Genomic DNA, 26815 nt, shown 5'->3' on the forward strand with positions numbered 1-26815 from the left:
TATTAATGAAAGTTGTCTGGCTTGGTGAGAACTACATATGTATCAAGTTTGGTGACTGTAGGTGAAAATAGGGGTGCTACATTGGCTGTCTTACACGCACATTTTAAAGGTGGTGCTACATCCCTGCATTTTTTTCCCCAAACAATAATGCATAATTAAATATACAGACAGACAGATAAAATGACCGTAACAGTCCCATATTTAAAAAGGTCATTGTCTTACATTGTCTTATTTATCCATCACCCTCTTGTCTTCAAATGTTAATGACATGAATGAGAATAAATTATTTGGATAAATTACTTAAAACACAGCGTAATTAAAGGCATAGTCACCAGTAGAGAACAGCTGGAAAGAATGTGTATGTCTTAGTTTATTCAAAATATCCTGATTACCAAAGATCATAATATATCAGTTTTGAATCGCAATAAACATAAAGATCATAGTCCTATGCATGAACATTTCAATAGCTGTGTGCTCTATGGAACGTGTAAACCTCTTTTTCATAATAAAGGCTTCCTTAATTGGAAAATGCATGTAATTATTCTAACACTGATTATGAAAATGCGATTTGAATAACTTTTCCACACACTTTGGATTTAATTTTGCATCAAATAAGGATACTTGTGGGTAGTGGTCGACCGATATGGGTTTTGTAATGGCCGATGCCGATATCCAGAGAGCAGGGTGGCCGACAGGCCGATACAATGCCGATATATCACACAGTTTGATATAGTAAATAACATAAATATAAAATTACTAAAAAAATATAATAAACTCTTATTTAGCACTATATTTACTCAATTTCACACCAAACTAAAAAATAATATTGTACTTTAAATGGTAGATAGCAGTTTCTTCAGATTTCTGAAGAAATGTTGGATGCTGGATCTGCTCAAGTCGTGTGAGGTTGGTTTATTACATGTTTAACCCTCAGGGTCCTAGAGTGGTGGTCAAGGTCAAGACTCATTACAGGGTTCTGTAGATGACATCTATTTAAGACTCTAGTTTGGACATTAATTCTGCAAAATTTCCAGCACTTCCTGCTGTTAAAGGTGATGTGTGTAATTTTTTCTCTTATCCCAGCTTTATACGCAGAGACAGCTTTGCTGTTTATTTGAGCATCCGGCCAGCCTGAAATATAGCAAAATTGGCTCAACCAATGGCGTAAGTTTGGGGTGGGACTATCTGTTTGGAATGCCAAGGTAAGATGAGGAAAGTACTCATGAAACCTAACTGAAAATAGTGATTGTTTTTGCAGTTCTGTATGGCGATGCTAGTGGCTCAGAAATTACACTTCACCTTTAATTTTAAATATGTCCTAATAGGCAAGTTTTAGTTACATTTAAATGTTGTTTCAGCTAAAGCAGGTATTTAAATTGTAAGCTATATGATATAAATATGATATGTAATATGATATAAAAATAATATGAATGTTTAGATTATATTTTAACTAGTGTTTATGCTGCCTCATTATCATCAATGAAGCTTGTGCTTGCAAATATCTGTTTGGGTGTAAATGTGTAAAATGTGCTGTAAATATGCCCATATTAGAAAATCAGCATATTAGAATGATTTCTGAAGGATCATGTGACACTGAAGACTGCAGTAATGATGCTGAAAATTCAGCTTTGATCACAGGAATAAATTGCATTTTACAATATATTCAAATAGAAAACAGTTATTTTAAATTGTAAAAATATTTCACAATATCACTGTTTTTGCTGTATTATCGATCAAATACAGGTGCATCTCAATAAATTAGAATGTCATGGAAAAGTTCATTTATTTCAGTAATTCAACTCAAATTGTGAAACTCGTGTATTAAATAAATTCAGTGCACACAGAATGAAGTAGTTTAAGTCTTTGGTTCTTTTAATTGTGATGATTTTGGCTCACATTTAACAAAAACCCACCAATTCACTATCTCAAAAAATTAGAATACATCATAAGACCAATAAAAAAAACATTTTTAGTGAATTGTTGGCCTTCTGGAAAGTATGTTCATTTACTGTATATGTACTCAATACTTGGTAGGGGCTCCTTTTGCTTTAATTACTGCCTCAATTCGGCGTGGCATGGAGGTGATCAGTTTGTGGCACTGCTGAGGTGGTATGGAAGCCCATGTTTCTTTGACAGTGGCCTTCAGCTCATCTGCATTTTTTGGTCTCTTGTTTCTCATTTTCCTCTTGACAATACCCCATAGATTCTCTATGGGGTTCAGGTCTGGTGAGTTTGCTGGCCAGTCAAGCACACCAACACCATGGTCATTTAACCAACTTTTGGTGCTTTTGGCAGTGTGGGCAGGTGCCAAATCCTGCTGGAAAATGAAATCAGCATCTTTAAAAAGCTGGTCAGCAGAAGGAAGCATGAAGTGCTCCAACATGTCTTGGTAAACGGGTGCAGTGACTTTGGTTTTCAAAAAACACAATGGACCAACACCAGCAGATGACATTGCACCCCAAATCATCACAGACTGTGGAAACTTAACACTGGACTTCAAGCAACTTGGGCTATGAGCTTCTCCACCCTTCCTCCAGACTCTAGGACCTTGGTTTCCAAATGAAATACAAAACTTGCTCTCATCTGAAAAGAGGACTTTGGACCACTGGGCAACAGTCCAGTTCTTCTTGCCCTTAGCCCAGGTAAGACGCCTCTGATGTTGTCTGTGGTTCAGGAGTGGCTTAACAAGAGGAATACGACAACTGTAGCCAAATTCCTTGACATGTCTGTGTGTGGTGGCTCTTGATGCCTTGACCCCAGCCTCAGTCCATTCCTTGTGAAGTTCACCCAAATTCTTGAATCGATTTTGCTTGACAATCATAAGGCTGCGGTTCTCTCAGTTGGTTGTGCATCTTTTTCTTCCACACTTTTTCCTTCCACTCAACTTTCTGTTAACATGCTTGGATACAGCACTCTGTGAACAGCCAGCTTCTTTGGCAATGAATGTTTGTGGCTTACCCTCCTTGTGAAGGGTGTCAATGATTGTCTTCTGGACAACTGTCAGATCAGCAGCCTTCCCCATGATTGTGTAGCCTAGTGAACCAAACTGAGAGACCATTTTGAAGGCTCAGGAAACCTTTGCAGGTGTTTTGAGTTGATTAGCTGATTGGCATGTCACCATATTCTAATTTGTTGAGATAGTGAATTGGTGGGTTTTTGTTAAATGTGAGCCAAAATCATCACAATTAAAAGAACCAAAGACTTAAACTACTTCAGTCTGTGTGCATTGAATTTATTTAATACACGAGTTTCACAATTTGAGTTGAATTACTGAAATAAATTAACTTTTCCACGACATTCTAATTTATTGAGATGCACCTGTAAATGCAGCCTTGGTGAGTAGAAGAGACTTCTTTTAAAAACATTTAAAAAATCTTACAGATCTAAAAACTTTTAAACGGTAGTGTAGGTCTAAAGTTTTTAAGTCTTTATGTAAAGAAAATGTATAGTCAGATTACTTCTTTTAACTTAAACTTGATTTTGTGAATACACTACAAACTATACATTCAATCATTAAGTCTCCTCACATTCATCCTCTCTCAGGGGAGGGGTCTTTGTCTCCTCAGGTGTGAATCACATCAATATTCATGATCATCCACACCTCCTCACATATGGCCTTTCTAACACTAAAAGTGTCTTACAAAAGTTAAATGACTATATTGTTTTGTATGAATGAGTGATCAGGATGGTTTTCACATCATTTTTGTAGCAAAAAATTCTAGGGTACAAGATCCAGTTCTCAAAAGTCTTGTGAACAAATGTTTAGTATGTTATATGGCCTTATTTCAGTGATTTAATTTTTTTTTTTTCAAAAACCATGCATAAACGTTATTTTCTCAAAAATAAAAACATGTACATACATGTTGTTCACATATTATTGTAGCCCAGTTTGTGCTGAATACAGTGTTATCAGACTTTAGCCATTAATCTGTTTATAAGCAGCTGAAAAAAGCACAAATGTCAAGGCATGTCAAAACTTCTCCAGGGCCCAAAACACCCTCAGACCCCAGAGGGTTAAATGAGATATGCACATATTTGCAGACAGTATATGATATTAGTTTTATTGATATTTTAATCATTATACAAGACAGTTAAAAGTTACAGGGAACTGTTGAGGAGAGAGAGGAAGAATGAAACGGGCAAACACTTTAACATTATGAGCTCAAACGTGTCTGCCGCAGCTATGATATGCGGATCGTTTAAATGACACTGTGTTGCACACCGGTCTATTATTGTAGTAACATGACGGCATGTAACAACAAAATGAACCGTGACTGGTAGTTTACACATCTCAGTCGCTTCACATGCAAGCAGGAGATTTTCGGCGCCCTCAATAAAAAAATCATTATCGGCCGATGTGATAATTAAAAAGGTCAGAATATCAGCCGATTTATCAGCCTCGCCGATATATTGGTCGACCACTATATGCAGGTGTTCTGTAGGCGGGATTCATGCGCTCTTTCATGTGTGGATGGATTTAAGATGATCTGTGATTTAACAATATGGATGTTTTATGCAGCATTCGTTTAGGAACATTTAGGAAATTATGTCTTTTTTATAAATGACAGCCCTCATGTGGTGTAGTCCACACCAGATGTCTTAACTAACAAGATTACTTTAGTCAATCGGCTTGGTTATAAAAAAAAAAAAAAAAAAAAAAGACACACTTCACCAAAAAATAAATAAATAAAAAATAAAAATAATGAACAGAATGGTGATGCTGGTCCACTAACTAGATTAGCTTCACACTAGCACTAGCCAGCACAGACCAGCCTGAAAATTCATTCTGGACTATGCTGGACTTTTTAGTGGCGTACATTTTATTAATGAGAATTAAAACATTTCCAAAGGAAGTTGCTGGATTGTAAAAGAGAGTTTAATGAAAGACATTAGTAATGCCTACTATGTTTGTCCATAGGTGAGGCTGCTCATACCTTCATATGCTGCTCTGGCAATATCAACGATGTTGGTGACATTGGGCGTGAGCTTGGCGAAGAAGGGGATGGTGGTGGCCTGTCGCACCCAGCGGCAGATGTTCCGCACCAGCTCAGGGTCCTAGAGTGGTGGTCAAGGTCAAGACTCATTACAGGGTTCTGTAGATGACATCTATTTAAGACTCTAGTTTGGGCATTAATTCTGCAAAATTTTCAGCACTTCCTGCTGTTAAAGGTGATGTGTGTAATTTTTTCTCTTATCCCAGCTTTATATGCAGAGACAGCTTTGCTGTTTATTTGAGCATCCGGCCAGCCTGAAATATAGCAAAATTAGCTCAACCAATGGCGTAAGTTTGGGGTGGGACTATCTGTTTGGAATAACAAGGGAAGATGAGGAAAGTACTCATGAAACCTAACTGAAAATAGTGATTGTTTTTGCAATTCTGTATGGCGATGCTAGTGGCTCAGAAATTACACTTCACCTTTAATTTTGTGTGGTCACAAGACCAGCTATCAAACCCAACAACAAAGGTGAAAATGGGACATTTGAGGTGTGTCTCTCGTTCATTAACATTCATCTGCTGGTCTATTTTAAAACAGCAAGACTGGCCTAAATATTCACCATTTACAGGCCACAGAGCACAGAAGCAATGTACAGAATGTGTTTTCGTTCTATCTCTCTTTTTTTTTCTAACACGCATACAGTCTCTCTTTTTGTTGCCCACACACACACATACACACCAAGGACTTGTAATGGTTTAGCGATCCCCTCATGAACTCTCTCAGATGTGTCCAGGGAGGAAAATGCTGTTGTGTCTGAACATGTCATCTGAAACACATCGCTTCCTTCATGTTGCTTTTTTATTTCTGTGAATGGCTTTTCCCACTCCCTTCCCCCAGCATTCTTTCTATGCTTCTCATTTTCTGTCTCTCATCCTCCTCTCATTTAGGAAACAGCAAAAAAACCTGTATAGCTTATTGTATGCACACCTTTTTAGTAGAGGTGGGGGAAAAAGCAATATTTAAAAGTGTCGTTATTTTTACCACACGATATTTGCATCAATATTCAAATAACAAGATATGATTTTCTTAGTTACATTTTTCACATTCATATTTTTGTGAAAAAAGAGACATGTAGTATGACATTAGGTTAACAAACACTCCATTATCTCTATTTGACAAAAATACAAACTCTGAATAAGCTAAGAATATACATCTCTTGTTTCATTTATGAGGATGTCTGTACAGATCCTCTGTACAACTAGAGGTTTTCACATAAAAACAAACACTGGCACCACGGCAAAATGTTTTCTCACATTGTGTTTATTTACTGACACTGATGTGTCCATGTACGCTGCTTCAATGCCTCTATGATGAAGTAAAGCAGTAAGTTCAGCACTTGTTGCACAAAGCACTGAAGTCCAATGAACATAAATTGAGAAACAAGTGAGTTAAAGATGACAATATATCATTTTTGAATGCACTAACAATACTAAACAATCTAAAAAAACTAAAAAATATTATCTTATTACAACCCAAATCTATATAATACTGCATCGCCATGTCCCTGCTGATACCCCTACTTTAAGTAGATATGAAGAAATTTCATGCATGTTCCCTTAAACGACAGGAACAAGTCAGATGCTGAATATGTCACGTATTTTTAGTGTCTTGTTAAAAAAAGAAAGAGAGAGAAAGAAAAAATACAACAATGAAACAAATACAGCTCGAGTCCTTCAGAACTTTTGAAGAAAAGAAAACAACACATCTCTTGCAACATCTGGAACAGAATAAAGTATGTTTATAGCAAAGCTGTATCTCCTTCTCTGATGAAGCTGTGGTTCTGGAGAGCAACGTGACGGTAGCCCTCCAAATCACCGGCATTCATAATGAATGAGATTTGAATGCCGCACATCTTGAGAGTAGCGCAAACTGTCATAACTCAGAGATATGGCTGAGATGTGCCAAATGGAAATGTGATGTGCCTCTGTCGTACCAGGCTCCGGGCTCCTCAGACATCTGTTGGAAATGCAATGCTTCGGGGCATTTCTGTTTTCCTCAGAATATGAGCGTGTTTGTTCATAGCATGTGTGGGCTCATAAAACATCTCAGTTTAAAAAAAAAAAGAAAGAATTCTATTTTTTTTTTGGCAGAAAAGTGTCAGAGTGAGTGAAAAGAAAGAGATGAGCACAAAGAACCAAACAAAGAGATAGAGATGAGTTGCTTTTGAGGAAAAATGCTTTTGTCTAACTTGTTGTAGCCCAGCATGTTTGATTGAAAACGTAGCCTCTGTGCAGCTCAGTGTAAACGTTGCACAAAAAAGTTAATTGTGGATTTTGCCCTTGAGCTATTGTTTCTAAAACAAGATTATTCAGTCTGAACTAGGGATTGGCTACGATGGTCGGCTAGTTATCCAACAACTAACTAGTCTCTTAGTAAGGTCGAATAGTTTATAATGTTTTTTCTTAAGGCTTAGTCACATTCACCTTTGCACAGTGAAGGCAAAGAATGTGTTACACAACAGGTTAAGTAGAGCTGAGTGATACATCAAATTCATATATATTTTTGCATCCGATATAAAATGAAGCAATATTGTGAATATAACAATGGTAATTAGATTTTTATTTGGCCAATATGTTTCCTTAAAAGCCTATCTTTAGACTGATTTCACCATCCTTCAGTGCTGCACAATTAATCAAATAATATTTGATCATCTGTGATTATTAAACTACAAAGGCTGAAATTTTATTATACACATGGTCTGTGGGTGCTTTAGAGTGAACGGTTGACACGCTGTTCTGTGTGCACTCATGATAAACTGTTTTCAGCGTTCTCAGAACTGTTCACGTGCTGCAGGTTCACATATTCGCAATTCCAAACACTGGTACCACTAAAAGTTATTACAAATATAAAACCGTGATACAGTGTCAGAGAAAAGGAGGATATGATATTGTTTCACCAGATTTGTAATTGTAAACTGTCACATACACACTGCACTTTCAGTTTCTGCCAAAATATAAGCTTCAGGTGAAGGTGAATTAAATATGACAGATATAGTAATAATAAAAATAATTCAGTATTATATTATATTAATAAACTTGACAGGGTCCCACAATACAATAAAGACTGAAGTTGTTGTTTTTACACACCCTGTTCATTCACAAAAATATTTTAGTAAATATATGTAAAGAATAATTGACGATGGACAGTTGAATCAGTGAAAAATAATGCACACCTCGAAGTGTGCAGAGTGGCCGTTTAACCTCGGGTGTGCATTATTTTTCAATAATTCAATGGGCCAGAGTAAATTATTTCACTCATACAGTACCACGGTTACCACACCTTAAGACATCATTCAGGGTTTTATTTCAAGACTTTCTGGTTTTCGTCCCTATTTATGTGTTGTATGTATGTACTGTATGTATGTGACAGCGTGTGAGTGTGGGTGAGACAAGAACGATAAAGAGAGAGAGGGAGCACAAGGGCGCTTTTTAAAATAAAATTTAAATAAATGTAGGATATTACAGACATTGTTTGTCATTCTTATCTGATGTACTTAGCCAATGTCTTTGTATTAACTGGTTATTTTGCTGTGGTAGCCTGTACTATGCTTTGAAATAACTGAAATAATTTGGTGAAGTGATATGGAACCGTTAAGCAGTCAAGACCTGGAACTAATACAAAGCCGTGCGTTTACTGGAAAATAATTGCACATTGTCTGTAAACCAATCAGAATCAAGCATTCAACAGACCTGTGGTTTAAATATAGGTTGATAATGCTTTTTATACTACGTAATTGTAAATGATTAAATATCATTCTTCATTGTGTTTATGTAGTGAACAATTGTGGAAAACATGCCTTCATTATATTTAAACTAGGTTTTTATTTTAATGCGTTAAACATTTTGAATCTACTTGGCTATAATGGCTGTTTGGTTGAAATGATGGTTCCTCTGATTAAAAAATATTCAGAGAAAATCTTTAATGAGTGAGATATAGTTCAAATATTGTCAATAGGCTAAAAAATATTGAGATGCCATTTTTTTTAGCCACATCGGCCAGCCCAAATGTTAAGCGAGTGTGAAGCCCACACAAATTTCTTACCAGGCAGCCTTTTTTTATGCTGCACTTTATACTCTGGGAGAGTGAAATTATAAAGAATCTCACATCTAAAATGATTTCCTCGTCCACTGTGAATATTCAGTGTAGCTATGTACAGAGCACTGCCCACACAGAGGCCACTGCCAAACGAAGCTACTTCCTTTTGTTCAACGCTATGATTTTGAGTGTTAAAGTTTATCAAACTTGACACAACAAAGACAATATGTGTAGGGAAATTTCTTCTCTATCAAGCGAAATTCCTGATTGCATGGATTCCTACTGAGATGACTGTATTTTGCCCGTGGAATTTCACAGTGCAAAGGTCAATGTGATTGAGCCATAATATTAGTTTATAGTTTATTTTAAGGGTGGTTGTTTAATTAGCATGCTGACGACATATTACATTTTAGCAGTTAGAAAGTTCATGTTAAAGCCCTCTTAAAACTTAAAAATATATCCTCTTTGAAGCTCCACAAGTATATCAATACACATTCAGACACACGTCTTTGGCCACTTCGTTTTGTCTTGTGCTGTTTTTTGCTTCTCACCATGAGATGACATGTCAAGTTAACAGTCTAAATTTTAAAGTGTGCCTCTACCCCTACTTACTGATCCATTCCCTTGCACTTTGTTGCTAGCCATTTTTAAATGCAAAAACGTGTCTTATGTAAACACCCCCCAGGTGAACCCATAACCAGATTTTTTATACATGGATTTTTCAAGACCAATTAGTCGACTGGTCATTCAGACAACCCACCGATTCGATTTTGAAGATATGTTTTTCTGCACATCCCTAGTTTGAACAGAGGAACCGGCGTGCTGATGTTACAGATGTGAATCAGTGGACACTGATCAGTGCCATGAAGCGGTGTGAGAAATAAACAAGGCTATAAGGTGGAGAACTGTAGTCTGATCAAGCTCGCCAGCCATTTCTTTTTGTTCTGAGGAACATGAGGGGATGATATGTGGTGCATTGGAGGAAAATAGCCACCAGTATGGGCCGTGGGAGGGATGTGGGCAGCAAGCATTTATAACCAAGCTGGCAAACAAGACACACACATTCACACACACTAAATCTTGTCAGAGAGTAGCAACCAGAATGTTCATCTATAGAGAGGATAGAACCCCCCACCCCCAAAAAAAAAAAACCAAAACAAAGAAAAACAGATAAAAAATATAGAGAAAACAAGAAAACAGAGACAAGAATTTGAGAGAAAGTGTGAGGTAGAGGTGGATATGGGGTGATCAGGGATAGCGGCGCCAGGGACCTGAGCGCTCTGAGGAATGAAATGCTTGAGTGAGGAGAAAAAAACAGCACCTTCAGGCTTGCAGAGGAGATTGAGAGCACATTAAGATTTCCAGGAGCATAATGGATGCTAGCCAGCAGATGTCTACGAGCAAATAAGTGTGTGTATGTTTGTGTGTGCGGGCCACTGGTAGCAAGGCTAAAACATAGTGGCTAACAGCGGGGAGCGTGGTCAGGCGAAGGTAAAAAAGCATTAGCAGAGCACCAGGGCCAGAGGCAGGGGCTGTAGCCACAGAGCAGGTGCCTGGCCCTGAAACAGATGCTGCTTGTAAGAACTTAATGTCCTCACAGAGGGGAGCTCAGCGGCACTGGGAAGGCCTATGACAGCTTATTAAAGGCCTCCGGCTGACAAGTGTTTATAAGCTTGAATTTCAAGGCTCCGAGCTCAGGGCTTGTGCTTTGGATGGAGGAGGAGAGACTCCTCTGGATAGATGTATCTAAAAGCTTTTCCTTTTATATCCAGGAAGACCAGGTCCCGGTGAGGCTTGCAACACTTATGAGACACATCAATATGGAGCCAGAATGATCTCAAAAATAATATATATACAAAATACAATTAATAAATGCACAACACAATTCACATTCTCAAAATCCAATTCATAAATTCTAAATAGAATTCATAAATACACAATTGAGAACACAGATATTTCCTCAATTGCCCACACAAATACATCTCACTTTAATAAATTCAAAATGTTTTCACAAATATGTATCTATCTAGTTATTGATTTAATTTTCATCAGAAAATTGTGAATGTTGTTACATTTTTTTTCATGGATTGTTGAATCTGCATTTGCAAAATCGTCACGTGTGTGGATTGCTTTGGATTTGTGTGTGGCTATATATATATTTTTTGGAGAAGTCCTCTTTAGCCAATCACATTGAGCTTTTAATCCACCAATCATAACATGCCATGCTGATCTGACTCGAGAAGCATAACATTGCATTGTTTTATGCAATGTGCCTGCATTAGTGCACAGAGAGGGACTTTTTCAGCATTTCAGCATAGCAACAGACCATGTGGCCGGTAGCCACACTTTCTGAAGAGAAGCCAGCTATCTTTAAAATTAAGAGAAACATATTTTAACTCTAGTGATTGTAGGAAGGTCGTAGTAATGACAGGTACCACAAGATTGGGGAAAACTGTGAATAATTCCTCTTTGCCATGGTTTGATAAATGTAACAATTTCATTGGTTTCATTAAAACAATCTATGTTTTAATTATGAAAAAATAGTTTTGCAATCATATTATATGGACTGAATTTACATTATTTTAGCCAGAAAACCATAGGTACCACATTTAAAATTGCTAGTGATTGAAAGGAAAATGGTACAATTGTAGCTTTACACCATTATTTCATGATTATTCAGTGATCCGAGTGTATTTTAAGTCAACAACTACTTGATTTCTATATTTTCTTTATTCAGTAACAAAAATGGAACATATTTATGCATGTAGAAGTATTGATTTATTGACAACGCCTAGAGCTTGTCATCCTGCGACAACATCAGCACAGTTATTTGTTTAAAGCTCTGATATGTTCAGTAAGGTCTGAATGTCTTTTTTTTTCTTTTCTTAATTCCTTAGGAATCACTAAAGTGTTGCATTCTCCAGCGACTCCAGTTACATTCTCCACCACAGTATGGTGCATGTCTTAGAGAGACAGGCTGTGGACACTGGACTACCTGCAATTAGGTGTGTGTGACATATGATGTGGCGATGTGGCACCTTACTGAACTTGGGCTGCCACTGAAATGTGTTGCCAAACTACTGGGAGTCTCTTGAGCAACATTGTTTAGGAGGGTTGGCTGACAACAATATGTCAGTAAGAGCACCTGTACTGATGATGAGCTGAGAAGCTAGATAACGGATGGTCCGAGGGGCTCTTCTGGCACAAGGACACCGTGTGCAGTGGGACAGAATGTGTGCATCCAAGAAAATGGTGCGTACAGACACTGGCCACAAACTAATCAGGTACGTCTGCATGCCATTCTTTATATCACAATTGTAATCTTTATTCACATTGCGGGAATGATTGCAAAGTACTTTCAGAATGTAGTTGGTAAAAATAAAAATCTCTCATTTTCAGGTACAACAAATACACACTACTGCTATTTACACTGGCTTTCTGACTCACCCTGAGATGCTATGAACTCAACAGTGTGTTCTCAGAGAAAATATATGTCATGTTTGTGAACAAGATTGTCTGGATGTGTGTCAGGAAGACAAAATGGCAGCAGAGTAAATGGATGCTGTTGCTGATAACTAACAGGTGATTGTCCTCCAAGGTCTGCAGGATGTTGTGATAGACACTTGTAACTCCCATGTAGACATCACGCCAGAGACACTTTATTCTGTATTTTCAAAAATAGCGTACAGACATGTTGTTTTATATATTTTTCCAAATGCTGATCAAAACATTGTGAAAAGCCACTTTTTGGCAAAATGCACAGCATAGTTAAAGGAAACAAACTTAATGTGTCTATCCACTTTTGTATGTGAATTAGTCTATATTAGGGTCTATATCTCCTTATCCATATCCTTATTTCCATAGTAAAGCTCTGACATTCTACACACGTACTAGATTGCCCTTATGACAATGAAAGGACAAACAAAAACACAAACTTAAGTTGTCAGCACACCAACATATAAGTCAAATCAGTTCTGATTATGAACAGTTTTACCAGCAATGAACATCAAACATTACGATGCATTACAGTTACACACAATCGATTATGGACTAGCAGGCCATGCAGAGATAACAGTAGTATTGTGTGACAACAGTAAAGGTTGGAAAATATATAAGTTTCTATTTTAATACATACTGTTACCTCAGTGGAAACCCATGTTCACTCACAGAGTGTCAGGGCAATTGTTGTTTGCTATAGGTTAATAATGCTTTTTATACTATGTAATTGCAAATGATTAAATATCATTCTTTAGGTACATTATCTGTAGAATAAATATTAACAGGTGTGGATGTAAATTCATGAAAGAGAATACTTCTTTAAAGACAGATAGTGCAAATAGAACAAACAAGAAAAAATCATACCTTTCACAAATAACTATCTATTCCCCCAAAGATTATAATGTTGTACCTAATAAAACATGACATCCCTTGAAACATTCAAAGTGCCAAGAAATAAATTACTCACAAACATGACACACATTTTCCCTGAGAACACACTGTTGAGTCAGAAAGCCAGTGTAAATAGCAGTAGTGTGTATTTGTTGTACCTGAAAATGAGAGATTTTTATTTTTACCAACTACACTCTGAAAGTACTTTGCAATCATTCCCCCAATGTGAATACACATTACATAAAGAATGGCATGCAGACTAATGATCAAATGGTGTTTAATCAAATTAATACATACACCTTTAATCAAATGAAAATATAAAACAAAAATTTGCAATTTTATTTTGGTAAAATAAAATGCTGCACAACAGAGCTTGACAGTATTAATGAAAACATTAATGAAAAAAAAACCTGATTACACTTCACAAAATAGATGGCATCATGAGGAAGGAAAATTATGTGGATAAATTGAAGCAACATCTCAAGACATCATCCAAGAAATAAAGCTCAGTCGCAATTGGGTCTTCCAAATGGACAGTGACCCCAAGCATACCTCCAATGTTGTGGCAAAATGGCTTAAGGACAACAAAGTCAAGGTATTGGAGTGGCCATCACAAAGCCCTGACCTCAATCCGATAGAAAATTTGTGGGCAGAACTGAAAAAGCTTGTGCAAGCAAGGATGCCTACAAACCTGACTGTTATACCAGTTCTGTCTGGAGGAATGGGCCAAAATTCCAGCAACTTATTGTGAGAAGCTTGTGGAAGGATACCCAAAATGTCTGACCCAAGTTAAACAATTTAAAGGCAATGATACCAAATACTAACAAAGTGTATGTAAACTTCTGACCCACTGGGAATGTGATGAAAGAAATAAAAGCTGAAATAAACAATTCTCTCTACTATTATTCTGATATTTCACATTCTTAAAATAAAGTAGTGATCCTAACTGACCTAAGACAGGGAATGTTTTCTATGATTAAATGTCAGGAATTGTGAAAAACTGAGTTTAAATGTATTTTGCTAAGGTGTATGTAAATGTCTGACTTCAACTGTATATTTTTATGTCTTCAATTTCATACATCCAGTTGAATAGAGCTTTCATTTTAATGGGACTTGTATTTTGATAAACCTTTGAGTTCTTCCTTTTTTGATGGGTTAGCTATATCAAGCTTCTAAATAATGCTGGAATACTCCCGTTGTGACTCGCGAGCTGAAATCTCCGAGCTGCACCAGAGAAGGAGATTTGAGTGTTCACAGCTATTCAAACACTAAACACACACTGCATGAAAATCAAGCATCACTGTGTGTTACGTTTGTGTATGTGTGTGCGTGCATGTGTGAAGTAGATCATAGAGCAGAGCGGCACCTCTCATTCACTCTGTAGTGTGCAGCAAATGTGACTGTATATTTAATTACATCTCTAGCTGTTCAATGATCACACTTGGCCATATCGAGATATTAGAAATTGTATTTTCAAATTGTCATTGATTTAATTTCAAAACAGTCACATCTCATAACATTGTGTTGATGGCAACATACTGTATAATATGGTACCGAAATTAGGAAAGGGAAGATATCATACCTTTTAAATTTTTTTGGTATTGCGATATTTCGTTAGTACCGGTATACCGCGCAACCCTAATGCACACATACCTGATTAGTTTGTGGTTAGTGTCTATATGCACATGTACTTGGATGGACACATTCTGTCCCACTGCACACAGTGTCCTTGTGCCAGGAGAGCCCCTAGGACCATCCGTTATCCAGCATCTGGTATAGAGTTCTTCACCTCTGTCGCAAGCTCATCATCAGTGCAGGTGCTAAACAATGCTCTTACTGACATATTGTTGTCAGCCAACCCTCCTAAACAATGTTGCTCCCAGTAGTTTGGCAACACATTTCAGAGGCTGCCAAAGTTCAATAAGGTGGGTAAGAGTGTTTTTTTGTTGTTGTTGTTTTTAAAAATATTGGATACCATTTACCTTTCAATTACTAGCAATTTTAAATGTAGTACCTATGGTTTTCTGGCTAAAATGATGTAAATTCAATCCATATAATGTGACTGCAAAACAATTTTTTCATAATTAAAACATAGGTTGTTTTAATGAAACCAATGAAATTGTTACATTTATCAAACCATGGCAAAGAGGAATTATTCACAGTTCCCTATCTTTCACTCATTCGACATTGTGTCGATGTAGTGACACTAGGGGTCACACTTGGGAGTCCAAAACACTTCTGGTCTTTGATAAAAGGCCAATGAAAATTGCCGAGTGGTATTTGCATACCACTCCCCTGAACATACGGGTATAAAAGGAGCTGGTATGCAACCACTCATTCAGATTTTCTCTTCGGAGCTGAACGTTCGATGCTCACTGAGCTGAATTCCCACGGCTGTTCATTCACCTCTGCTGGATCTGACGGCGCATTTCAGCGGCTTCTCCCCCCTCTGCACTGGTGCACTGCAGAGAACGCCCCTGGGCACTTCGACAGAAATAAAAGAGTATATTCTAAAAAAGAGTATAATTCTCTAAAAGAGTGGCACACACGGAACGTCTTTTTAAAGACGTGTCTTTTTAAAGATGACTTTCCGTTTGTGTGTTATTCCTGGTTGCGGTCGTTATCTCTCGCCTTCTGATGGTCACGATCGCTGTCTTTCGTGTCTGTGCGCTACCCACGCAGAGACAGCGTTCATGGAAGAATCATGTACTCATTACGAGAACATGACCATGGCAACGTTGCAGTCGCGGCTTGCCTTCGTAAGAAAGCAAGCCACCCCAGCGGCTCCCCGTCTCAGTCCTTCTACCTACGGGTATGAGGCCAGTGGGGCTAGCACTGGGGGCGATTTGGGGACCCCAATGGGACCACCTCCGTCAGGTATCCCTCCACGGACCTCCCATTCCCCAGCACCCTCGTCTGCCCCAATCGGCCATCCAGATGAGTCCGCCGGCTCGTCTCATGGCGAGTTTGACCTCTTGTTCGGAGCCTGCGAAGGTGATGAGCTCTCGAGTGCAGCATCGGAGAGCGGGCTCGTCCAGTCGGACGCGAAGCCTCAGCAGTCACAGGCTGACGAGGAGATAATGGACATGCTTTCCCGGGCAGCCACGAGCGTCGGGCTAGAATGGAACCCTCTGCTCTCCCCTGAACCCTCGCGGCTCGATGATTGGTTCCTGGGCTCGCTCACAGCCATGCCCCGCCCCAGTTCCTTTCTTCCCAGAAGTGTACGAGGAACTAACAAGGTCATGGGAGGCACCTTTTACTGCCCGGTCCCAATCTTTCAGCTCCCCCGCCCTCACTACCCTCGATGGTGGGGCAGCCAAGGGCTATTCGGCGATCCCCCTGGTGGATAAGGAGCTCTGCGGGCATAGGTTCCCAAAGCTCCCATCCAAAGCCTGTAGGTTTACGTCGTCCCTGACGGCCAAAGCCTACGGTGCCTCTGGACAAGCCGCCTCCGCCCAGCATATCATGACTCTCCTGCAAGTCCACCAAGCGAAGGCGCTAAAGGAACTGCAAAAGGGTAGTTCCGCCCCAGGACTGATGCAGGAGCTGCGCTCGGAGACCAACCTCGCTCTCCGGGCGACGAAGGTCACGGCGCGGTCTCTCGGGCGGGTGATGTCCACCTTGGTGGTCCAGGAGCGCCACCGTTGGCTCAACCTGGTTGAGATGGGAGAGGCCGACAAGGCACGTTTCCTTGGCACCCCCATTTACCAGGTTGGCCTGTTTGACGACACCGTCGAAGACTTTGCCCAGCAGTTCTCGGCGGTGAAGCAGCAGACGGAGGCTATCCGGCACATCCTGCCCCGGCGCAGCTCAAGATCCCACACCCCATCTGCTCGTCGCCAAGGGCGTCCCACTGCGGTGACTGCACCAGCTTTGCCGCAGCCCGCCCCTGCGGCCCAGCCCTGGCGTGGAGCTCACCGCAGGAAGCAGACGCCACCCGTCTCATGGCCGGCCGCCAAGAAGCCGCGAAAAGCTTCGAAGCGCCCCTGAGACGGGCGGCCCAGGGACGATGAAACCCACTGCTCTGAAGCTGGTAAGCAGACCACTCCACCCCCCGGTGGAGGGCTGGGAGGAGAATCTTTTGTTACCTTTTCATTTAATTTCGCCACATGCCCAAGTGGCTGTGGTACCCAAGAGTTCAGCAAAAGAGCGGTTTCCTTGTTCCCTGGGTCACATACCCGGTGCGCACGGCCGTCATCACGACCACCATCCACCATTCCATTTTGGCAGGTTTGGCGCTCTAGCGGTGGTCTCCCCGCCCAGCTGTGGCACAAATCCGCCCCCGATGTGATGGTCCCCACGGGTCACGAGGACAGGCCTCTTCCTCCCCCGTCCCAGGCTGCTCTGGGGGTGGTCACAAGGAGCCAGGTAAGTGCTTCGATGTCCCTGAACTCAGCTTGGCCACGACACGGCGTGGCACCTCAGACTCCGCCCCGTCGTGAGGCCCCACCCATCGGTACGTCTGAAGAGATTGTCCCCTTGGTCCCCCTCGCCCGGAGCTTGGACATGTGGTTTGTGCTTTCCAACCCATCGCAATGGCTGGTCCGGACCGTCCGACTCGGCTACGCAATTCAGTTCACCAGGCGTCCGCCCAGTTTCAGCGGTGTCCACTTCACCTCGGTGAAGGGCGAGAACGCCACTACCTTGCATGGGGATATCGCTACCCTCCTACGGAAGGGTGCGATAGAGCCTGTCCCTCCGGCCGAGATGAAGAAGGGACTTTACAGCCCCTACTTCATTGTACCAAAGAAAGGCGGTGGGTTGCAGCCAATCTTGGAACTGCGAGTACTGAACTGGGCTTTACACAGACTCCCGTTCAAGATGCTGATGCAAAAACGCATTCTAGCGAGCGTCCGGCATCAAGATTGGTTCGCGGCGGTAGACCTGAAGGATGCGTACTTCCACTTCTCGATTCTACCTCGACACAGACCCTTCCTGGGATTTGCATTCGAGGGTCGGGCGTATCAGTACAAGATCCTCTCTTTCAGCCTGTCCTTGTCCCCTCGCATCTTCACGAAGGTCGCAGAGACAGCCCTTGCCCCGTTAAGGGAAGTGGGCATTCGCATCCTCAACTATCTCGACGATTGGCTAATCCTATAGCTCACTCTTGGGATGTGTTGTGTGCACACAGGGACCTGGTGCTCTTGCGCCTCAGCCGACTAGGGCTTCGGGTCAACTGGGGAAAGAGCAAGCTCCTCCCGGTTCAGAGCATCTCTTTTCTCGGCTTGGAGTTGGACTCAGTCTCGATGACGACGCGCCTCACGAACGAGCGCGCACAGTCGGTGCTGACCTGTTTGAAGGCATTCAGACAGAAGACAGCGGTTCCACTTAAACTGTTTCAGAGGCTCCTGGGGCATATGGCATCCTCAGCGATGGCCACTCCGCTCGGGTTGATGCATATGAGACTGCTTCAGCACTGGCTCCAGACTCGAGTCCCGAGATGGGCATGGCACCGCGGGACACATCGCGTGGCCATCACGCCGGTCTGTCACCGCCTCTTCTGCCCTTGGACGACCTCACATTTCTACGGGCAGGCGTTCCCCTAGAGCAGGTCTCCAGGCGTGTCGTGGTTATGGCAGATGCCTCCAAAATGGGCTGTGGCGCTGTATGCAATGGGCACACAGCTGCCAGCTCCTGGACGGGCACGCGGCTGTGTTGGCACATCAACTGCCTCGAGATGTTGGCAATTCTGCTCGCCCTGTGGAGGTTTCGGCCATTGATCCAGGGCAAGCATGTGTTAGTTCGGACAGACAACACAGCAACGGTGGCATGCATCAACTGTCAAGGCGGTTTACGCTCCCGTTGTATGTCACAACTCGCCGCCGTCTCCTCCTCTGGAGTCAGCAGCACCTCAAGTCGCTGTGAGGCACTCACATCCCGGGCGACCTCAACACTGCAGCGGACGCGCTGTCACGACAGGTTACCCTCAGGGGAGAGTGGAGACTCTGTGCAAGGTCAGGGAGGACGAGGAGCAGGTCATCCTGGTAGCACCCTACTGGCCCACCCAGATGTGGTTCTCGGACCTCACGCTCCTCGCGACAGCCCCCCTTGGCGAATTCCCCTGAGGAAGGACCTTCTTTCTCAGGGGCGGGGCACCATCTGGCACCCGCGACCAGACCTCTGGAATCTCCATGTCTGGCCCCTGGACGGGACGTGGAAGACTTAAGTGGCCTACCACCCGCGGTGATAGGCACGATCACTCAGGCTAGGGCCCCGTCTATGAGGCGCCTGTATGCCTTGAAGTGGCGTCTGTTCGCTAAGTGGTGTTCTTCCCGACACGAAGACCCCCAGAGATGCGCAGTCGGATCGGTGTTTTCCTTCCTGCAGGAGAGGTTGGAAGGGCAGCTGTCCCCCTCCACCTTGAAGGTGTATGTAGCCGCTATAGCGGCACACCACGACACAGTGGATGGTAAGTCCTTAGGGAAGCACGACCTGATCATCAGGTTCCTGAGAGGCGTCAGGAGGTTGAATCCCTTCAGACCGCGCCTCATTCCCTCATGGGATCTCTCTGTAGTTCTTCAGGGTCTACAGGGAGCCCCCTTTGAGCCCCTGCAGTCAGCTGAGCTTAAGGCACTCTCTTTGAAGACTGCCCTCCTGACTGCGCTCACTTCCATCAAGAGGGTAGGAGACCTGTAAGCGTTCTCTGTCAGCGAAACGTGCCTGGAGTTCGGTCCGGGCTACTCTCACGTGATTCTGAGACCCCAACCGGGCTATGTGCCCAAGGTTCCCACGACCTCTTTTAGGGATCAGGTGGTGAACTTGCAAGTGCTGCCCCAGGAGGAGGCAGACCCAGCCCTGACATTGCTGTGTCTGGTGTGCGCTTTATGCATCTATTTGGGTCGTACGCAGAGCTTTAGAGTCTCTGAGCAGCTCTTTATCTGCTTTGGTGGACAGCAGAAAGGAAGCGCTGTCTCCAAGCAGAGGATCGCCCACTGGCTCATTGATGCCATAGCAATGGCATATCACGCTCAGGACGTGCCGCCCCCGGCAGGGCTACGAGCCCATTCTACCAGGAGTGTGGTGACCTCCTGGGCCTTGACCAGTGGCACCTCTCTAACAGACATTTGCAGAGCAGCGGGCACAAGCAGGGAAGTCCGGGAAAGCTGGCCAGGTGTATCGCTTGCGCATAGTGCCTTTCAACTCCCCTGAGCTGAAGACATGCACTGTTGACTCCCAGTAGTGTTCACAAACTGTGTTCCCTGGATGACTTCCTCCGAGCCCTGTGGCAGACGAGTTTGTGGAGAAACTCGCTGCCGGCTCAGTACATGTGCTAACTAAGCCCTGTACTGGGATAGGTGCTCTGCATGTGTTGGTTCCCCATAGGTAACCCCATGCGATGTATATCTTCCGCTAATTCGTTTCCCTGTTGGTAAACTGCGTCTTCCTTGGGCAGAGGCCCCTCTGCCCCAATCACCATGTTTGTAGAAACTCCTCCCCCGTAGGGTAGGACCTACCTTGGGATTTCTTCACATGACATACTTCCGACAAAGCTCGGCAAGACAATGTGATGTATTTCCACTCAAAATACCCGCCGAACCCCCCCCCCCCCCCACTCCCTCTGGGCGGGGTGTGGTCTCCGCGGTGTCTTCCCCATGGGAGTGACCTGGTGGCCCCAGTCGGTTAACAAATTTCACTCTTTTTTTTGGGGAGAGAAAAAAAAGAGAGGATAAGAGGCTAGCCTGGACTGGGCTAGCCTGTCTCTATCCTTTTGGGCAGTCAACTTGTCCCTGAAGGGCCGTTCGACACTCATAACAGCGTTGGGGGAGGTTACGTGTCAGCCTGGTGTGCTGGCCATGAGGCACACAGTGGTCTGCCCATCACACACCGCCAGTTCACATAACACAGTTCAGCCAGTTGTGGCGTTTCGTATAGGGACCTCTAGTGTCACTACATCGACACAACGTCGAGTGAGTGACAGGTAGGGAACGTCCTGGTTACTTGCGTAACCTCTGTTCCCTGATGGAGGGAATGAGACGCTGTGTCCCTCCTGCCACAATGCTGGACTACCCACTGAAATGGCCTGGACCTTGTCTCGGCTCCTCAGCACAAAACCTGAATGAGTGGTTGAATACCAGCTCCTTTTATACCCGTATGTTCGGGGGAGTGGTATGCAAATACCACTTGCCAATTTTCATTGGCCTTTTATCAAAGACAAGAGGTGTTTCGGGCTCCCAAGAGTGACCCCTAGTGTCACTACATCGACACAACGTCTCGTTCCCTCCATCAGGGAATGGAGGCTACGCAAGTAACCAGGACGTTTCCCCACTCTTGTGGTACCTGTGATTACTATGACCTTCCTACAAACACTAGAGTTAAAATATGATTCTCTTAATTTTAAAGATTGCTGGCTTCTCTTCAGAAAGTGTGGTTACCGGCCACATGGTCTGTTGCTATGTTGAAATGCTGAAAAAGTCCCTCTCTGTGCACTAATGCAGGCACATTGCGTAAAACAACGCAACGTTATTCTTCTTGAGTCAGATCAGCACGGCGTGTTATGATTGGTGGATTAAAAGCTCAATGTGATTGGCTAAAGAGGACTCCAAAAAATTAATAAACAGCAACACATAAATCCAAAGCAATCCACACACGTGATGATTTGCAAATGCAGATTCAACAATCCATGAATAAATGTAACAACATTCAACAAATATTTTATGCAAATGAATTCAATAACTTGATAGATACATATTTGTGAAAGCATTTTGAATTTATTAAAGTGAGATTTTGAATTTATTAAAGTGTGATCAATGTACCTTCAGTTGACACCTTGTTCCTATTTTGACTCCAGCCACTTTATTACCTCTGTCCAATTCAAATTAAATTATTTATATCATAAGTGTGAATGTTTTGCTATGGATTTTATTCATTATATATTTAAATAACTTCCGTCCATTATATCAAAGCCAGCTCGTGATGTTTCTCGTCTCTTTTATGCAAATTTATTTTATTTTTTTTACTCACCTTCATCATTCTAAACTCGTATGAATTTCAGACATAAGTGCTAAAAATAACACAAGTTATCACATAAATAATGTGAGCCACTGTGAATGAGCCTCTCTCATTGTGCTAAGGAATGCACAACAGGCTTCATGATTTACACAGCAAAATGACTAAGACTATCAAATGCATATAGAAGACTTGGAATATGATGCCTGAGTCACATGGACTTCTTTTATCATATTTTTGGGTTCTTTTTTACAACCCCCAATTCCCAAAAAGTTGGGACAGTATGAAAAATTACAATAAAAACAAAAAGGAGTAATTTGTAAATTTATTTTGACTTGTATTCAAACAAAAACAGTGTAAAGACAACATACTTCATGTTTTACCTAATCAACTGCATTGCTTTTTAAAGTTATACGTTATTTCGGAAATGAATGCCTGCGACACATTCCAAAAAAGCTGAGATGGGCAATTTAGGACTAATAACAATCTGATGAGTTGAAATAACAAGGTGATATGAATCAAGTGATGTTAAACAGGTGAAGCAATTGGTTATAGTATGTAAGAAGCCTCCAAAAATGCCTAGTCCTTCATGAGCAAGGATGGGTTGAGGCCAATTTGCCAACATATGTGGCAGCAAATAATCCAGCACTTTCAGAACAATGTTCCTCAAAGACAGATTGGTAGGATTTGGGGCATTTCATCCTCTACAGTGCACAATATGGTTAAAAGTTTAAAGGGATCTGGTAAAATCTCAGTGCGTAAAGGGCAAGATGAAAACCACTTCTAAATGTGCGTGATCTATGATCCCTAAGATGTCACTGTCTTAAAAATCGTCATGCGTCTGCAATGGATATCATGACATGGGCTCGGGAATATTTCAGTAAACCTTTGTCAGTCAACACTCTTCGCCGCTGTATCCACAGATGCAAGTTAAGACTTTACTATGCAAAGCAGAAGACAAACATCAATGCTGTCCAGAAGCGCTGCCAACTTCTCTGGGCTCGGTCTCACCTGAGATGGAAAGCAGAACAGTGGAATCATGTTTTGTGGTCTGACGAGTTCACATTTCAAATAGTTTTTGGAAAATACAGCCATTGTGTTCTCTGGGCCAAAGAGAAAAAGGGCCATCCAAGCTGTTAACAGCATCAGGTCCAAAAGCCAGTGTCTGTCATGGTATGGGGGTGTCATTGCCCACGGCATGGGTAACTAGCACATCTGTGAGGGCACCATTAATGCAGAAAGATATGTACAAATTTTGGATTCATAGGCTGCCATCCAGATGCCATTTTTTCCTGGGACGTCCCTGCTTTTTCCAGCAGGACAACGCCAAACCACATACTGCCTGGATTACAGGTGCATGGCTGCGTAAGCAGAGAGTGTGGGTGCTAGACTGGCCTGTCTGCAGTCCTGACCCGTCTCCAACTGAGAATGTGTGGCGCATTATGAAGCGCAAAATATGGCAAGGAAGGCCCCGTAAAATTGAGCAGTTGAAGACCTGCATAACGAATGAAAATGCTCGACTGTCCTAACTTTTTTGGGGCATGTTGTAATCATCTGATTTGAAATGAGTGTATATTTAAAAAACAAAACAAAAAAAAAATAATTAAATAATGTGTTGTAGTGCTTTCAATACAGCACAGGGTGAATAGAATTTACTAATTACTCCTTTTTGTTTTTATTGTCATTTTGCATACTGTCCCAACTTTTTTTAAATTGGGGTTGTAAGTGAGCCACTATCACTGCCATTGTTTTGAAAAGATGGACCATGATATTCATGAAAACATCTAATTTTGTATTCCACATAAGAAAGTCCTACAAATTTGGAACAACATGAAGGTGAGTAGATTATGACAGAATTTAAATTTCTGGGTGAGCTATTCCTTTAATCATCTTTTGCAGTTTCTGCAATTATTACATTAACAATTGAATTCTTATATCAACAGATTTCCATTGAAAATAAAGCTGGATGCATAGTTATACACTGATTGTACTGTTTGGTCTAGAACACAGAAGGGCTATCAGTGAATATAATACATATCTAAGGCAGTAATATATGAAACTAAGGACTCATTTGAAGTCACAGAAGATGATGTAAAGTAATCCATTCTTCACTGATGCCAAAAATCTTGTCTGCTACAGACAATATCACACAAAAGAAGGTCCTATAAATATAAATCAAGCTGGGAGGGAAACTACTTTGGTCTGCAGAAAACAATATGTGACTGATTTCAGTACCATGGATAGCTACTATAAGCTGTACATGCACTTACGACTGTAATATACACCAGAGATTTTCAACCGGAGGGATAGCAGATCTGGTCTGATAGGGTCATGTACAGAAGGGAAAAACAATACTGAATGCAAATGATAAAATGCAACAAATTATATAATTGTGTATAACTAAGATAAAATAAGCAAAAATAAGCTAAATAAATAGGATAAAAGGAGATGAAAAAGCTTCAAATATCTTTTGTCGTTGAAGTCAAAGACTCAGCATCCAATTAAACTCTACAGTGTTTTGGCACAATACTGTTAAGTGACAAGCTTTCATCCTTAAATAATGAACAAAACTATGCACTTTAAAAGAAAACACAACCCACATTGAACAGAGATTACGGGTTTGGTATTGAGTTGGGTCGCCACTTGTCCAATGTAAAATCAGGGCTCTAAATCAAAACTAGTCGAGAAGAAATGTACATCATATCCAAAGAAATTCAATGCTATAGCTTAAAAGTTGGCATTAAAGGGATAGTTCACCACAAAACAGAATATTCTGTCATAATTTCCTCAACTTTGTTCCAAAGCCATGACTTTCTTCTTTAGATCACTGGAGCATATGTTAGCACTATGACAGCCTCTGTCACAGTTCACTTTTAATTTTATGGAAAAAAGATTCAATAAAAGTGAAAGGTGACTGAGACTAATATACTGTCTAATACTCCTTCTGTCCTCCAAAGGAGACAGAAAGTCATACAGGTTCAGAACATAATGATGGTGAGTATATGATGACAGAATTTAAATTTTTGGGTGAATGATACTTTTAATTTTAAGCAGACAGTAGTACAGAAAAACATGTAGTTCAGATTCTGCACTACCTGGATCAAAACAATGCCACACTTCAGATTCCCAAAGTTCTCCTTTGCTCTCAGTGAGAGAAATTAGCATATTTACATTTTTGTAAGTCTGATTTGTGCCTTTGCAAGATGTAAATGACTTTCCCCCCTGACAGTGCTGTGTCCAGACAGAGCTGCATAAGCCCAATATGCCATACGCTCCAGGGTTCAGAGAGAGGGCCAAGCTCTCTGGTTAAATACCCAACAGTATGGGGCTGCAATCATACATTTATGTACCGCTGCACAATTTCCTACTTATTCTCATACAATCAACGAGCCCACCCCCTGTTCCTCACTGTATAAGTTGCAAAGAGCAACATACAGATGGGGAAAAGAAGAAGGGGGCGATCAAGACTGAGAGACATGGAAAAATAAATAGGAGGAAAAGAGAGAGAGAGAGAGAGACAGACACACAGACGGAGAGAGACCCAGCAATAGAGAGAGCACGAGAGAGCGTGTGGCAAACTGTGATTAAATGATATTGCCTTGTGTTAGTTCACACAGAGGTTAGCTGCCATGAGGCAGCAGACTGTGATTAGCTTCATTTGTGTGTTTATGTGTGTGTGTGTGTGTGTGTGTGTGTATGTGTGTGTGTGTGTGTGTGTGAGGGGCTCGTTTAGAGCCTCTGCAGGAGCACAATGGCTTTGTGTCCTGTTTGAGGGGAAACAGCTCCTGCTCCCCACACAACCATAATGAAGCTGAAGGGAAATCACAATGTTTGCCATTAGATGCCTCCTGATCTGCTCTGTATATTTTTCTGCATTTTATTATCTTGTGAAGCTGATGGGATCTCCCTGCTGAAAAAAACACCAGTTTAGACCAGCTTGGGAGTGGAGATGTGGCCAGACAGGTAGTACACATATGCAAGGACACGTATGTTTGCACTGCGCTTGTGTCATTTCCCCACTTCTGCCTAAACTTTTCTTATACTTATCCGCTGACTTCTCAATAAATGTGCCAAAATTCCAAAATATAACTCTAAGATGTTCAGTTTGGTAAAGATTGTCTGTTACTGAAACAAGTTGGTAAACATAAGTGTTATTAAAACACATATAAAAAGTTGATACATATAATAATCAAAAGCTTTTGAACTTTTGAGAAAAGGTCCACACAGAAAATATGAGATTCAAAATTACATTTAAACCTTGAAATAACCAAAAGGTTTTAGCATTTTGGACAATTAAAAACAAAGAAATGACATATTGTGACATAATGACCTCCTTCCCTGAGGTCAGCGACACCCTGCTCTTTAAATCAGCTGCCCTTCCTAGGCTCCCGATGGGAGTGGGCAGGAGAGAGAAGGGGCGCAGTGCCCGGCGCAAATTAAATGCGATG

General features: G+C 41.7%; 1 protein-coding gene across 1 annotated transcript in view; it reads right to left on the minus strand.

Annotated features, from left to right (window-relative positions):
* The window catches only part of LOC127440388 (dihydropyrimidine dehydrogenase [NADP(+)]), a 231188-nt gene that overhangs the window by 43940 nt on the left and 160433 nt on the right, over positions 1–26815 (minus strand). Inside the window, exon 17 of the mRNA XM_051696916.1 lies at positions 4935–5055. Coding sequence (XP_051552876.1) covers positions 4935–5055 — 121 coding nt within the window. The remainder of the gene's footprint in view (positions 1–4934; positions 5056–26815) is intronic.

The sequence above is a fragment of the Myxocyprinus asiaticus genome, chromosome 5 (genome assembly GCF_019703515.2).
Source record: "Myxocyprinus asiaticus isolate MX2 ecotype Aquarium Trade chromosome 5, UBuf_Myxa_2, whole genome shotgun sequence".
NCBI lineage: Eukaryota > Metazoa > Chordata > Actinopteri > Cypriniformes > Catostomidae > Myxocyprinus > Myxocyprinus asiaticus.